A 17,012-nucleotide genomic window follows, 5' to 3' on the forward strand; every position below is an offset into this window, starting at 1 on the left:
TTTTGAGTTCGAATTTTCAGAAACGTGAAAGTATTCCAATCAAGCTGCAAAAATCGGTGATACATTCTCAATGTACACATTTAAATCAACACTTTAATTGAAATTTGAGGCACACCCAATAAATATTTAGATCATATATAGAGAGATTTAAGCGTTCTACGAAAACTGTTTAGTGCATCGATGAAAAGTTGAATTGAATAATTAAAGGTTTCTTGGAAATCTATAAATCGAGATCCATTGAATAATTAATAAATATATATATACATACAAGCTTCTTCATCCTTTAAGGCTATTCTACACAATTAATAAAAACTTCTTGTTATCGGACTAAATAGAAATTGAACTGCTGTGAGAGCAACATGTCCCGTATTCCCGGAGTGTAATGCGGGTCTACGAGATACAAATAGAGCCCAAGAGAACATATTGAACAAAAGCCGGGAAGAAAAAAAGTCAGTTATTTCACCCCAATTTTCGATTACTTTAATAAAAACTATGTATAATTACTAGTCAAAATTGATGAGTCTGCCAAGTATAGGTAAGGGGAATAAAAAATGGCGGCTGTTTCAAAACCTTAATGTCTTTGGGCATCATTATCTTCTATGGTATTACTTAGGAGAGGAGAAACCATAAAAGATATTTAAGCCTATTTATATGTATATTTTTATATAGTTTATACATGTAATATGTATTTATAAATATAAAAGTATATTTAATATTTCAAGAAGATATAATAAATAATAAACATAATATAAATAAACAGGATAATAAAAGGATAAAATTAAATATTAACAAAATTTTGCATGCTTGATACATAATAAATATTAAACAACATAACTTTGGTTAAGGTAAGTCTAAGTAGGTAATAAATTTTACATGGTACTTCGTTATTTTGAACCAAATTGTTAAGTATGTTTTCACAACTTTGTTATATGAGCATTCTTATAAAAATAATAAGTTTCCAAAACACCATAGAAAATATTTTGATACTTAGTACCCAGAAGTCAATAAATATCATAAACCAAGAATAAAAAAAAAGTTACTATTCAAATTTTTTTGCAAATAATACAGGATGAAAAATATTTTCTGATACTTAATGAAATGTTTCTTAAATATTAAGAATAAAACCAAAACTAAAATAGAAACTTTTTCCTTTAATATTGGAAGAGTTGTTGGCTGAACATAATACAATCCATTAGCCATAAGATGCTTATATCTACACAATAATGTCCCCAAATGACCTCACATCAGGAATATATGTTAAGGATTGGAAAAGTTGAAGCCAAAATTCTGAAATGCACAAAGCAATTAAGAAGACTGGCTAGTTAGACTAAGGCCACTTTAAGATGCTTCAAGTGAATGAAAAGTCATTCCAAATTTAGCTCTAATCTTTATATTTGTTAAATGTTTTTTACATATTTTTCCAAAACATAAGAACATGTTTTATAAACTAAATAAGAAATTTTTATAATAATAAATAAAATGAAATTAATATTTAGATTGATAGTGAGTAAAAAAAAAAAATTAAATTGTTCAAACTGATATTCTTAGGGAACCAAGTGTCCCAAAATAAAGATTGATTTTTCATTTTATTAAAAAAAAAAAAAATGGTAACTTTAAATTTTTCAATTTATAAACTAAAAATAATTCATCATTAGTTTTGATATCCAAATATAATGATATAAAAATTTATATTATATCCAAAAAAATAAATAAATACAGCTTATAAGTATCTAAATTATTATATTCCTTATATAATTTATTTTAAATAACATATCTTCACAAAGAGGGAATCATAATCCTTTGTATAATATAATATTTTACTGAAGTTGATTATTCTTATTTATGTAATACCATATATAAAAAACTACATTACTATTAATACTACATAATACTAACATGTAACATAAAATTTCACATATTAAAAAGTGTACATATGTTTACACCAATGTGCTGATATTACATTTACAAGTAAGTCAAATTTTACTATTTGTTCCAGAGGTTTACAGCAGGCAGGTAATCCACAAAACTAATATCCTATTTATTATTTTAATTAAAAGAAACAAGGCAAACTCAATTAACAAGTTAGAAGCATGAACTCAGCAAACTCATAGATTAATAAGAAAAAAATTAATATAATAAAATATTTTTTGTTTTATGATTTTTATTTTTCTGAAAAAAAAAAAAATAAAATAAAGAGTTTAAGCTATTCACAATACTGTGGATTTCCCAAGTGAAATAGTAACCAATATGGAAGATGGTAGGTAAGGTAAGTTAGGAAAAATGTGTTTGATGTGTGTGATTTTATCCCATTTCATTGGAGTATTGGAGTAATTTTGTGCCTAAATTGGGACTTAACCAAATATAATATTATTATAAAATTAACCAACTAATTGTTTTCAAGGTTTTTCAGTCAATAGGAATTGTAGGATACATTAACTGACAAAGTCACATCTCCATCTTCAAAATTAAATTACCTAAGTCTAACTCTTAAAATTTTTTCAGGGATTAAATAAAAATAAATAAACCATAAATTAAAAAAGTCAATTATTATTCAATTCTGATTTGTAAGTGTTTAACTTTTATTTTGTGACAGACTTGCACAAAGGATCTCTATTTTTGTACTCTGACTAGAATAGGCCGGTAATGAGTAGGTAGTAAATCTACCATTTCTCCCGTACATGGAGTACATAAAGTTGTTAAATACAATAAATGACAAAATACATTTTAATAAAAGCACCAAGTGAATCCTATTAAACTTATTTGTATGAGTCTACTTAACCCTAGAATGGTATTGCTGAGTAAAATTTATGAACTCCATTCCTTGAATATGGTTTGGGTGTGCGATGAGCTGTGTTCCAAACTTAATTCTTTACCAACCAGTTAACCAAATAATAAAACCATAATAATATAGCTAAGATCATTAGCTATTCTTGCAAGAAGTTTGAAAAGTGAGAAGTATTTAATAACATGAAACGCCATAAACTTTAAGTCGGTTTACTTGCCTGTCCTACTGTATCAAGCTAAAAGCTTGATTTTGATAAATGAATAGAAAAGTAGTGAGTGACTGCATCAATAAAGAGAGAATCAGGGAAGAACTAGGAGTCTTCTCATACACTAATAAAGTGATGTAAAGAAGAAGAGATCATAAAACCTGGGATAGGTTATTATTTCCCTTTTGAATTTTATGGCTGGAGAATTTAGGGGCATGGTATTTTGGTGATACATTGTAGGGCTAGAATTCAACTGATTTATTATAGCAATTTTCTATACAATAAAATTACTATAACAATAATTAGATATCAATTTTGTTATTTTTTTTTAAATTTTACCTTAGCTTTCTTATTCAATAGATAGAAAAACAATCTCAAAAATGTAATATAAATTGTTTTCATAATATGTCTATTATACATTCATTTAAGAAACCACTTTAAATACATCTAAGATTAGTTGTTGATTTTATTAACCATGTCCTTTATCTCTACATAATAAAATTTACTCATCGATACCAATAAGTGATAATGGAAAAAAGATACCATTCTAGGGGTAAATGAGTCATAAAGAAAGTTAATATATTTTTTTAATCAAATTAAACTAAATAAGTCCAATTTTAGAAAAATCATAAAATAAATATAGATATTTATGCTTTAGCCTAAAACGAAGTTTTTAGTGATTCATTATTTTTATGCTTATAAATAGATGAATAGAACCTAAAATAACCAAAATTAATATAAATTTCAAAACAGAAAAACTCATGATCATAAGAGATTGACTCAATATAAGTGATTATTCTTACAACAATGCATTATCAATACAAGTAATTTCATTAATAATGTAAGATTACATTTTCTGTAATAATATAAAAACTATTAATCCACTTAAATATCGATTGTGAGCTTGATTAGGCAAACTATTATGAGGAAATAAATGAGCAAAGATGATAATTGTGAGCAAAACGGTAAACCATTTACCTTCGGAAGCAACAATGTTCTATATTCCCTATAATACTACACAACCTTTATTAATGGTTAATAATAGCTTTGGAAGATAAAATAAATAGATTTTTTTAAATATCATAAAAAATATTTTATCTTTACTGAAAAATTCTGAACTATAACAACTCAGTTTTTTTTCTGAGCACCATCTTTTCTAAACTTTGAAAAACACAGCAAATATACACTTCTAATTATTTAAAGAAGAACCAGATAAGCAACTAGTGACTGAACTATGCTAAACTTTTTATAAAAGCTTAAATAAAATTTCTAATCACCAATTTCATTACAATCCATTTAAAATTTGGATGTCCTATGTAAATCTATCACTAGATTTCATGTAAATGACTACAAATCTCTAAAATTCTAATTTTAAATTTTAAAATTTTTGACAAAAATATCCCCCAGTCTCACAGCCTAGGTTTAATTCTTAGCACGACAAAAAGCTGGCCCCATTCTCAACTGAACTATGAAAGTCAATAAATTGAGTAAAACTTTTTTTTTTTTAATTCATGAATCATACAATTCTTTGGCTTTTAAAAATTTAAAGCATGGTAATACAAGATTCATAAATAGTAACTAAAAAGAGTGTTGATTAGTTTTTGTCTTAGTAATGAGACAGTTAAAGCTTCATTTTTTTTTTTTTTTTGGAATAATTCAAAATATTCTCAGCCTGGTAATTCTCTCTCCAATATTACCATGCCAAAAAGTAAAGCACTGTATCAGAAATTAAATATTTCATTTAATGTTACAGCAAAAATCATAGTTTGGAGGATCGGCAGGGACAGCAGGTGGGTCCTCCGGAATATCAATGCCTTCTGCATCTAAGAGGCGCAGCTTTATATCCATCGATAGTAATGTTTCCAAGTCATTTTCTGTTTCCTTACTCACCATCTTATTACCTGAAATGAATTGGTAGGTTTTTGACAAGAAGCAACAATATTAAAATAAATCATAAGGAAGACAGCAGGCTTTTGGATTGTGGTAAAGTAGCTAAGATAGTTAAAGCTATAATCAATTCTATTAAAAGATTTAAAAATATTTTACCGAGAAGAGCATTGATTCCATCTGTCCAATAGTCAAAGACCTGTTCATCAGGGGCCACAAAATCAAGAGATTGAACTTCAACTGAATCAAGCGTTAAAGAAAATGCAAGCTGATGAGTTGTTTTTCTCCCTCTAAAAGATTATTATTTATTAGACACATTTGAATCTAAACCATAGTCAATTAGATTAAACTATTTCATAAATTCACACTACTCTTTTTTTCAGAAGCTGCAGGTCTTAAATTTCATTCAAAGTTGTAAGTTGAGAAGATTGAGGTGATTTCTAATGTTGATGACTCTATTCCATAAAAATAGTTTAGAGAGCTGGTTTCCAGCAAAAATCATGTCCCAATCTTGGTTATGTAGGAGCCCCATGACAGTAAAACCATAGACGGACATTTAAATTGGTCTTGCAGCCTGGCTTTTAAATGTTAATAGTCATTCTGACTGACCATGTAGGGTCTCTTGAAGACTAATAAAAATATTAAATAAATAAATGATTTACCATTATTGAATATCAAGGAGATGGTCAGGGCAGCAGTCAAGAAGAAACAAAAATAGTTCTCAATTATTTATTCATTGCCTACGTTTCAACTCACAATATAGGTCTTCAGGGCTTAAAATTAAAAAGATACAAAAAAAGTAGATTTAATGTAAGAGTAATATAAAAAAGATGTTAACATGGAGTTATACAATCAAAAATGTAAATAAATTTAGGAGGAAAAAGATGAATAAAAAAATTATTAATTATCATAATGAAGAATAGTAAACTGATATATCAAGGTATATGTTATTTAAAAGAGCTTAATTTAATTAACTAAAGAGACATAATAACTGACACAGTAATTAATCATGAGCTGGCAAATTAATAATATTGAAGCAATAGAGAATGTTATGATAGTTGGAAATCTAAATGAAGATAGATGATAAATAGTAAGCATGACAAGTAAATTAGTTCCACATTAACTCCACCTTACATATTTTTGATGTCACTTCTTTACTCTTACCTTAACTCCACCTTACATATTTTTTATGTCACTTCTTTACTCTTACCTTAACTCTACTTTCTTATTTTTTGGTTGAAACGACAGCAACAAATAAATAGTTGATATATATATATATATATGACAGTATGTGTCTTCGAACAGTACTTATGTACCTATAATGTTAGTTATTTTCTAATCATTCTATAATTCCTTTTATTCATTATGGTTGTTACCTTGTTTTTGTCCTTAACCCTTGATAAGGCTTGAAATTCTGACCGAAATGTTATGTTCAATTAATCAAAATACAACAATAACAAAATTTGAAAGTTCATTTATTTTATTTTCATTATTCTTCATGGTTGGGGAAAGGTTCCTTTTGAACCCCTACCGCCATAACATAGTGGTCTAATCAGGCCAGATATATTTATTATTAATTTTTTTTCAAGGTCCTCTGGTTGTCGAATTTTGTTATTGTACATTTTATTTTATCTTTATTTAATTATGTTTAATAGAAAAAATTATTTTATTTTGTAAGGTGCGCCATTCCACCAATAATTTTTTTTCTCACCTTCTCTCATCACTTATTCTCTTTCAGTTTATTTTTCATTTATATCATTCACCAATATGACGAAGAAGATACCAGAGGATTTTAAATTCAATTTGAAAATCTCAAAGAGAAATTAAACTTTTATGCATCCGAAGTTAAAACTTTTATTTCTCAAGGGTATTGCAAAAGACTCTGAAAAATTATTCTTATTTAAAGGAATGTACATAGAACTGAAACTTTTTTTCACTTCCTTCTGTAAAGCCTATGATTCCCTTAAAGAACTTAGCTCCCGCTCAAATGTTTCAGAACCCTTTTCAACTAAAGAAGGTCGCTCCCACTTTAAAACCAAGCGAGACCAAACGAAGAGAGCGAGATTTACCAAAATTATATGAGCCCCACTCCTATTGCCCCTACTTCAGCAGAACATTCCACACTGCTAAAATTGATGAAAGTCGGGTTGTCACTGCCAGATTACCCCAAATAAATTTATCTGATTTTAGGTATGATTCAACTGAGTGGCCTTTATTTCGTGACACATTCACAATTAGCCGTCTTTATCACACATGGAAACATTTCTTTTCCTGACTTCATGCCTCAAAGGTAATGCTCACTCTTTGATCACAGCACTTTTACTTTTCTCATTACTTTGTTTGCCTCATTAAAGCAAATGCATAATAACTATGGGTTTTCTCAATTTTACTCAAGTGATATTTTTAAGTAGAATAAAGCAAAAATAAAATATCACAAATTTAGTGGCACCGTCAAATTAAAAAATAAAGAACATAAATATTGTTTTGGAAAATAAGAATAAACATACCTGGCATCTTTCATATGAGGACACTCTTTACCGGTAACAAGAGCCTTTATATCAATGACGGCAAGTTTATTAGGAAGCTGCTCAAATGTTGGTGTCATTTTCTCATCACAATCACCATAATGGAACACTTTGTGCGAAGGAGACAAACGAACATACCAAAACTTATCTTTGATTCTCTAAAAAATGAAATTATCAAAATATATGTAATGTTAATAGATAATTATAATTGTAAATGGATTATTTACACAGAAAATGTGTGTTAGCAGTAGAAAAACATAATTTTGATGGGAGTGTACAGAAACTTTTAATAGGTTAACTTTTTACTTCTGGGTAGAATAAACTAAAAAAAAAATTGTAATACATTTATTGTAAATGGGTTTTCAGGCATTTACTTAAATACACTGGCAAAAGGCACCATAATTGGATAAATATAAGTTCCCTTTAAAATCTAAAATGATAAGGATCTCCATATCTTCCAATTTTACTAGACTATGGCAATCAAATAAAATATTACTTGAAGTCTGTAATGAAAAGAAAAAATACATGGATATTTTTCAATATCTGCCTAAAATAAAACAATTAAAATCATCATTTTGCATAGATTACCATAAGATTTTATTTTGCATTTTGTAGATAAAATTAAGCAAACAACAAAGTATGAAAATATCTTTACCTGTCCCCTTTGTGAATACTTTGTAAACCTGGTACCTTCAACCAGAAAGCCATGTCTTTGTTGTTTTATGAGGTCTAGGATGTCGGGAGTTATCATTTCTTTAAGCTCGACTATAGGTCGTGCATGTGATTCCCACTCTTCACGGGATGTTCGTTCTTGCTGCCAGAGATTTGTGATTTCGCTGTATGTGAGAAAAAAGAGTTTCGCTCTAAATTTATCAAGAGCACTCGGCTGAGAAGCAAGAGCCCTAGTTATCTGTTCCCTTACGACACTAAATACCTAAAAATTACCAATCTGTAGAGAGAAAATGTGTAATGAAGTTAATATTAAAATAATGTTATACTACAACTGCACCATGTTTAAAATAAAATAATTATAGATATTACAGAATAACTGTTATTCAATAAATGAACATATTTTTTTTCAATTTTAATCTTTCTTTAAAAATTATTACAAGATTGTATAGAGTTCCTATGGAAGAGAATAGAAAAAAAAATTGTACACAGTAAAACATAAAATCAAATCTTTTTTAAAAATAACTTTGGACATTAAAACTATAGCTTTTTGTACAATTCACTTCCATAGGAATGTTTTAATTAATTGTATCCAATTGCCTTTGGAAACAAATTTTATATCAAACAGTAACATCAATGAAAAGTTGCTCTGTTTGTGCCTTTTACCTTAAGTAGTAGACATGTTGCTCGGTCAACTCAGTAGAAACAGTAATTACATTTATTACTGTATTAGACTTAATTTATAATTATGATAGTAAATAAAACTCAATTAACTAGAGCATAATTAATAAAATGAAAATGAAAGCATTAAAGAAAATGGACATAGTAAAGATTTTAAAAATACTATTTAATTTAAAGTTCTTTACCTTACCAAAGTCTTCAATCGTTGCTCTCATCTCCTTCCATGTCTTGTTTAAAAGGACAATACAAATGGAAAAGAACTCTTCAAATGGATGATCATGGGTGAAAAACAGGGGATAAAAGGTATGTCCTTGTTCAGAAGGAGATTCGCCGATGTGTAACAAGTCGCAAAGCAATCGTACTAGTTCAACTGATGTACGACCAAAAGGGCATTCATGTTCATCTGCTCGACAAGAGTTTTCAAGAACAACCTTGAAAATAAAAATTCTTTATTATATTGACTCAATTGATTGGATTTTTTTTACTCAGAGGCTAGAATGTATACTAAAATATAAGTACTTATAAAAACAACATGCAATGAACAAAATTAAAAAACGACATATCTAAACTTATAGGAATAGATCCGGGATATTGGTCCGGGCGGCGGTTAAGAAAGGAACAAAAAATAAGTAGGAAAGTGAACAAGGTTTTTTGCTCCACTTTGCAGAGCTTCATCAGGGCTAAATGAGAATAATACACAAATAAGGTAAAATATGATAATATAACGAAAATATACAGAGGAAGTTACATAACAAAAGAAAGACAAAACCAAAAGAATATAAATATAAATGAGTAGAATAGTAATTAATAACAGTAAATTAATGAGTGATAGAATTGCTAATGTAAAACAAGAGCAATTAATACTTAAAATAATACTTAATAGAAGTAAGTTAGAATTATGAAAAATTAAATGAAGGAAAGCTTGATTAAGTAAATAAGGTGTAAGTATCCAGCAATAACAAATCACAGAAATTAATAAATATAGGTATATGCGTAAATAAAGGATAGTAAAATAAAAATAGTATAAATGGTCACCTGTATATTAAAATAAATAAATATATAGTAGAGTCAGTAGGTGGCATGGTGGGAATGTAATGCCTTTTGAAGAAAAATTTGTGTCCAAAAAGAACAATCAGAAAATATATAAGATGATAAAAAGCTAATACATACGCTTAGCCCTGATAAAGCCACATGAATTGGGGAGAAACTTAGGTTACTAATAAATAGTTTTTCTGATCTTTTTTGTATGTTTCTTGACCAACACCTGGACCATCTTTCAAAAATTGATTTCATATGGTCAACTAATAATCTTTAAACATTTACAAACAATAAAATACGATGAATTTAACACTTTAAATTTCAAGAGGGCTGAAATAAGTACTCCAGTACTCAAATAAGTTTTGAAATGGTAATTGTAAAAAGAGAAAAATGATTAATTAAAAGTGTCCTTGGAATCATTGGGTCAAGGGTTTGCTGCATAGCCATAATAAAGGTAATAGTCCCATTCATGGAAGTCTGGACTAACATTTGAAATTTACGACAAAGAAATAAATCTGCCGTTTTCAACCAAAAATATTTAGCTCCAACAATTATTCCTCATATTAAACAAGAGATGGAACTGCCTTTCTCGTTATTTATTATTATTACTGTTGTTAATATTCTTTATGAAGTAAAATAAATACCCTTTCATCTTCAGATTTAAATAAATAAAATTGTTTAATGGTATTAAAATTAGATTTAGGCAATGTTGAACAGATTCGATACTTAGGACTCCATCTTGACAAGAGACTTACTTGGAATCCACACACAAGACTGAAACGACAAGATACTGCTCGTAGATTCCGTTTGCTACAACACTTACTTGACAAACGCTCTAAACTTCCCATTCACTACAAAAAATTAGTATACACTACAATAATCAGACCAATTTGGACATACGGAATTGAGCTCTGGGGCTCCACCAAACCATCAAATTCTTCCCGCATCCAATCGTTACAATCCAAAATCATACGTAAAATCCTTGATGCTCCTTATTATGTCACAAATAAACTCATTCATAAAGACCTTAACATCCCATTCGTTGCAGATTTGACCCAAACCAGATATGCGTCTTTTTATTCCAAGCTCCTTAACCATCCTAACCCATTAATTCTTAATCTTTCATCCTTAACAATCCCTGATAAGCCTCCGAGGCGTCTAAAAAGAAGATGGCCACGAGACCTTCTAGTTTAAATTAATGTTTGAAGTACCACCAATGGGTGGTTCCTTCCCAAGATTTTCAAGTGTATATGAAACATACTACATATTTACTTATTGTATTATTTTGTACAGTTGTAAATTACAATAAATAAATAATTAAAAAAAAAAAAAAAAAAAAAAAAGATTTAGGCAAAAACCCTTTCAAATAAATAAATGAGCAAAGTCTGCAAAAAATAAATATAATTAAAAATTGAAGAAATATACAGTATATATAAAAAGGATGGATGTAAGACATCAAGTAATGAAGGTTATAACATAAAAAGGTAAAAATCATTGGTTATTCTCAATTCGTACCTTTTACATAGTGTAATATACAATATGTTAAAATAATTGAGAATGAAGTAAATTTAAATTTGAATGTAAAGGTTAATAAGATCTAACTTCCTCCAATACAATAATTTGTAGATGGACAAGATAATGTAAGGCAGTTATTTCGAAACTTTTTCTTTCGATCACTTAAAAAGTTGTGAACTGAAAAAATGAAACGAACAACAAAATTGATATTTTATGAAATAAAAAGTAGAATTTATCTTTTTAATACAAACCTTAGTATAATTTTCTGTTTGATTACGTGCAAAATATATCATACAGTCCAAAGCAAGCATACCAGGTGGCGTTTCAGTAAAATCCAATGCTGGATTTATGTCACATTTGAATCCGAGTTTTTTGTAATCCTTTGCGAAAACACCTAACTGTTTTCGAGCAAATGAATCTGCACCACTGGTGCCTTCAGTATCGAATGCTATTCTTCTTAATTCCTTAATTTTATCATGAGCATCCTGGTCCTAAAAAATAAAATTTAGTGATTAATACATTCCTCATTTCAAAAGTTAAAATATCTGGTGTGTCAAACCCCATGACTTTTTTAACTACTTTCACTGCAAAGTCCTATATTTTTTATCCTATATTAAAAATATTTTTGCTTTATCTTCGCAAATATTAGTTCAGTATACTTTTATTTTTTTATTTTTTAAATTGCAGACAATTTAATTAGTGCTTAAACAAGCATTTGAAAAGTTTTAGAAGATGTATAGTTTTCAAATTATTAAAAAAATTAATAAATAATTAACTGATTATGTAATATTGTGAAGTTCTCATTTTTTCATTATGTTTGTTTACTTTAATACTCCTTATTTATTTATTTATTATTTAAATATTTTTAGATTTTGTTTTAATAAATTAGTCAGTTTCTAAGATTATGCACAATTGTATTAATTTATTTATTCTAATTTAGCTAAATGTGTATTTCTATATAATTTCTCATGTATCTTGTGGTTATTATTAGCATATACATTTATGCATTCATAAAATTTATTGTTTAAAATCCACTTACTTATTTACTTATGTATACACACATTTACTTCTCTCCATTTTACACATATAATCTATTTTTAAATAGTTTATAAGGTTTTTGTTTAAATGTATTTTTATGTTTGTGCATTTTGTAATCTCTCTCTACAAAAATTTTTACCACACTGACATATTTATGAACTTGAGCATACCATTTACTTAAATGTGCTCTTCTGAATTCGTTTTATTTTCTTGTTAATAATGAATAAAGGTTTATTTTTTAATTATGAGTTATTAATTTTTTTTTTGTATTATTACTTATCTCAAAATATTCTTCACTTTGTTGTGGCTGTTGAACGATACAAAACTACAATTGTGGCAATAGCGATTTTATTCAACCCAATAAATTATTTACGTATTTATTAATATTGATAAATGTTTAAGTGAATACAATTAAAAACTAATGAACAAATTTTCTTTCCATTGTTTTAGTAATTTTAATATTTTCTTTTATAATAATTGTTTCATTCAAAAATTCAAGTATTTGTAAAAAATTTAATATTCATTTTTTTTTTTACTACAGTATATTGTATCAATATGAAAATGCTTATATACGTATATTGAAATAACTTCAAAATATATATTTTTTTAATTAAAACTTTGTTGTGAAATGAATAATAAAATTAACCAATTCTCTCAAGATTTAGCATTATTTAATTCTAGAGATAAAAGAATTAACAAGAGCGGGAAACTTATATCAACTACAATTTTAAAATAAAAGCCAAAAAATACCTGTGGATCCATTTTTGTTCTCATCCGGGGTTCAAGAAGACCAAGGTAGTAAGTTTGGAAAACATAAAGTTGATGAGCCATCTCAGTTCCAACCTGAGAAATATATTGAATTAAACACTAAAGTATTTATATATTTTTTTAAATAGAGAATTAAATTATTGGTAGGAATCCAATAATCCTAATTAGGTTAAATAATAAAATAACTGATAGTATATAACAATTATATATTAAATATCATATATGAGAGAGTACACTGCTGTAATCTATAATAACTAACACTTACAATCTATATCCGAAAAACTTTAATTTGAAAGAAAAGTGGTCAGTGTAGGACACGTGGAACTGAAGCTTAAACCGAGGGAGGAAAATAAAAATGATATGAAAGCAAGGAACGGAAAGAAGAGAAAATAATATAGCACAAAACAATTGATCAGGCATCTTTACAAATACAAAAAAACTTATTCAAATGGATAGACAGAAAAAATATAACGTCACATATATATAAATGTAGCACATTGTTGGAAAGGAATAGAACAAAAGAAGAGCAAACTGGATGATATGGCCAAAAATCTATGAAATCAGTAAAAGAAACCAAAAACATTAAGAGTAGTAAACAATACGGTAAATAAAACTGCTTGTACATGCATGGAAAAAAACCTACAATTTGGGTTCAGGGGCTACAAAGTCTAACTTCATAGTCTACTGACTGTCGTTAACAACCATGCTCAAGCAGAAATATATTTAGAATATATTATCAGATGACACAATACTCATAACTTATTTGTGGGAGGAATGGAATATATAGTTCTACAAATCAAAAATTGAAATCTGTTGTCAAATTAGACTAGATAAAAGTCGTGAATTCAAATGATATCTATACTATCAATGTAGATTTTACAAATACAAGCAAAGACAAGTACCAAATATACAAAATGCATGTGAGGCATGGCGAGATAGCTGGAATTCGAACTTCTCCAGAGACAACTCCAGTAGGCGGACAATAAACTTGAGACAGTGGTCCTTGATGGTACAACTACTCTAAGACTTTCACATGTAAGATTCAAGGTATTGAGATGTTACAGCTATAGCAAATATATCGCCACAGAAAAATTTCCTGCTAGTGAGAACATTATTAGCTCTGTTTCAATTCTATGTTTTGTCTTTTTTATTTGGTAATCAGTAGTAAGTATTCAAAAAGACAGAAGAATGAAAAAGGAATGAGTATCATGAAGAAATAATATAAGGAGTATGGTAAATTTTGTGAAGAAAGGTTTACAAATGTGGAAGCAGATAAAACGATAATAATATTGAGGAGATTATTTTAAACGTCATCTTGAAACCTTGACTCAAATTTTTATTTTGAATTAATGAAAATAATACTGTATACACATATTATGATGAGTTAAATAATTACTTATTTAACTTTTTTTTAAGTACTTATGGTTATTACAAGTACCTGGCCTGATGCTTGGATTACATTTGACAAAATAGAGCTCCGAACTTGAGTGGAGCACAACTGATCAGCAATAGCTCTCCTTTTTGTGACATCTTGAGCTTTAGATAAAAATGCATTTATGAGAGCTAAACTATTCTGTTGAATAATGGGGTTAGTGGACTGTAAATGAGATTCAAGATTAGGGAAAGCTACTTCTTTTTCCACAACTGCATACTTTCCAGTGCTATTCACTAATATATTTTCTAAAATAGACAATGATGCTTGAATCACTTTGCCATCTTGTTGAACAGGAAAATTATTGACATAACTTGCAACAGTACTGATGAAAGGTACTTCAAGAATGTCCCATGAAACTATACCATGGTCCATCAATTCTACAAATGATATGAGTAAATAAGCAAGCATTTTGCCTTTATATTTACCACTCCCAATCATATTAATAACCAATGTCAGACCTTGCTTATTTATAAATTCCAAAGCAAAAGTATTATCAGCACTTAAAACTGATAGTTTGTCTAGAGACTCTGTTTTATCTTCCGTAGTATGAGAATTTAAAATTTGAAGAATATCTGCTACTGTTTTAAGTGGTGAATGTGTCAATCTCAGCACTGATCCATTTTTAACCTCGTTTCTATTTTTTTCAGTAATGTAATTTTTATTGTTCTTTTCAGAAAATTGCAATGCATATTGTTCAGCTTCTGACAGTCCCCAGCCATTACTCAGTTCTTGAATTATGGAAGCCAGAGGTTGCTTTTGATTAAATTCGATGAGTTGAGGAAGCTGATCTTCCATCTCAACAGCAATCTTCACAATATTCGAATCCTTTATGGCAGTCATTGTCAACAGGATTTCACAAATAAATAATTCAATCTATTACAATTGCCTTCAACTTAACCTTCATAAAAACATTAACTGATAACCGGATAACCTTCCGTAAAAGCTATCGATACTTTTAACTACTAAATCTTGCTAAATAAATAGAAATATTTTATTAATTTCGAATGGAAACAATGAATAGTTTTATTTAGGCACATTCGAAACCGATAATTATATTTATGGGCTTTGTCCCCACATTAAATCCTACTTTTTAGGTTCAGTTATTCCTACAAACAACTTCTTACTCTAAAGTCGATTTTTAATGAAATGTTAGAGAATTCTAATTAAACCTATTAAATTGAAATAAATAGTGGTAAAAATAATAAAACGGAACTGAAAATGTTAGTAATAATTAAAATAAACTATGAGAATCGATTTATGTTATTTTGATGTTTATTGGTTATCATTTACGTCATAGAGTGGGGGGTCAGAGTAGTTGTCATATTAAATCAGTATTTCTTTGTTATGCGAGATGGTTTGTGCTACTTATTATTGCGAATAATCCATTTATTCTTTTCAACGTTGACATAATTTTATTTAATGACAGTGAAAACGTACTGACGCCAGTAAATCGCGTATGCAATATGTAATTATATTGGTTGTCCCTGTTCTGAAGTTATTATTTTAGCATGTAATTTATATGTACATATTATAATGCTTCATTAATTTTGGTTATTTTTAAATGTTAGAATGGATAGTTCGGTCAATACTCGACCACTTCTCCAAAGAAGTGACACTGATAGTGATTTTGATGAAGATCCAGCAGCAATTAGAACAGAAAATAATGATGATGTGATAATAAAAGATACAAAACCTCTGTTTAATTCATGGGAGCCTGCAGATAGGTATTTAAAAAAAATCATTAAGATATTTATTTATACATACTAGAAAAATTGGGCGAAAAATAAAAAATAATTGCTACATATTTATAAACTTGTTTGTACATTTTGATTTTACATTTACTCTTATTGCTTTAGAAGGATACATTTATTTAATTTGTTATTCATAATAATTATAAATGAGAAAGTAACAAATTATAGATTTTTTCAATTCACATTATTTTTATTTATTTATTTACTAATAAATAATTAATTAAGTAGTTATATTTTATATATTTAAGGATAGATAATAAAATATGTGATAACAGTTTGTTTATTTGTTTATGTATTCATCATAAAACTCCCCTATCTGAATCTATATTTACAATTCAAAAGAATATTTATTTTATTTAATATTATATATAAATTTTTTTAATAACTCATTTTCAAGTTTCAAATTTAGTACAGTGGTATAATTTAAAAAAAAATATTTTTGTCATGTTTGACATCTCTGTAATATGCTTATAACTTTGTCTCTGTAATATGCTTATTATTTCTTGATTTTGGATTGTTATGTTCCCTAATAATTCTCAGTAATTTACCATAAAAAAAATTAATCTCCTCCTATAAATAAAAATATGATTTTGATTTATGTGTCAAGGTATGTGGAATCCAAAAATTGGATAAACCAAAAATCCATATGTCTGTCTTTTATTTTTTAAATTCTAAAATATTTTATTAATATTCTGAAGTCACTTTTTTATATATA

General features: G+C 27.8%; 2 protein-coding genes across 2 annotated transcripts in view; one reads left to right on the top strand and one right to left on the bottom strand.

Moving 5' to 3' along the window:
- Positions 1 to 2,531: 2,531 nt before the first annotated feature.
- On the bottom strand, positions 2,532 to 15,491 carry Ced-12 (engulfment and cell motility Ced-12). Its single transcript, XM_014420018.2, has 8 exons — positions 14,550 to 15,491; positions 13,094 to 13,186; positions 11,557 to 11,796; positions 8,938 to 9,183; positions 8,058 to 8,336; positions 7,385 to 7,560; positions 5,037 to 5,167; positions 2,532 to 4,891 (listed from the first exon to the last, which is right to left on the bottom strand). The coding sequence occupies exons 1-8, from the start codon at positions 15,384 to 15,386 to the stop codon at positions 4,728 to 4,730; spliced, it is 2,166 nt and encodes a 721-aa protein (XP_014275504.1). The 5' UTR covers positions 15,387 to 15,491; the 3' UTR covers positions 2,532 to 4,727.
- A 363-nt stretch (positions 15,492 to 15,854) lies between these two features.
- Ent1 (Equilibrative nucleoside transporter 1) overlaps positions 15,855 to 17,012 on the top strand; it is an 18,094-nt gene continuing 16,936 nt past the window's right edge. The window contains exons 1-2 of the mRNA XM_014420019.2: positions 15,855 to 16,011; positions 16,115 to 16,270. Of these exons, the coding sequence (XP_014275505.1) occupies positions 16,116 to 16,270 (155 nt within the window). The 5' untranslated portion in view covers positions 15,855 to 16,011; position 16,115. The remainder of the gene's footprint in view (positions 16,012 to 16,114; positions 16,271 to 17,012) is intronic.

The sequence above is a fragment of the Halyomorpha halys genome, unplaced genomic scaffold (genome assembly GCF_000696795.3).
Source record: "Halyomorpha halys isolate HHAL.00 unplaced genomic scaffold, Hhal_1.1 Scaffold257.1, whole genome shotgun sequence".
NCBI lineage: Eukaryota > Metazoa > Arthropoda > Insecta > Hemiptera > Pentatomidae > Halyomorpha > Halyomorpha halys.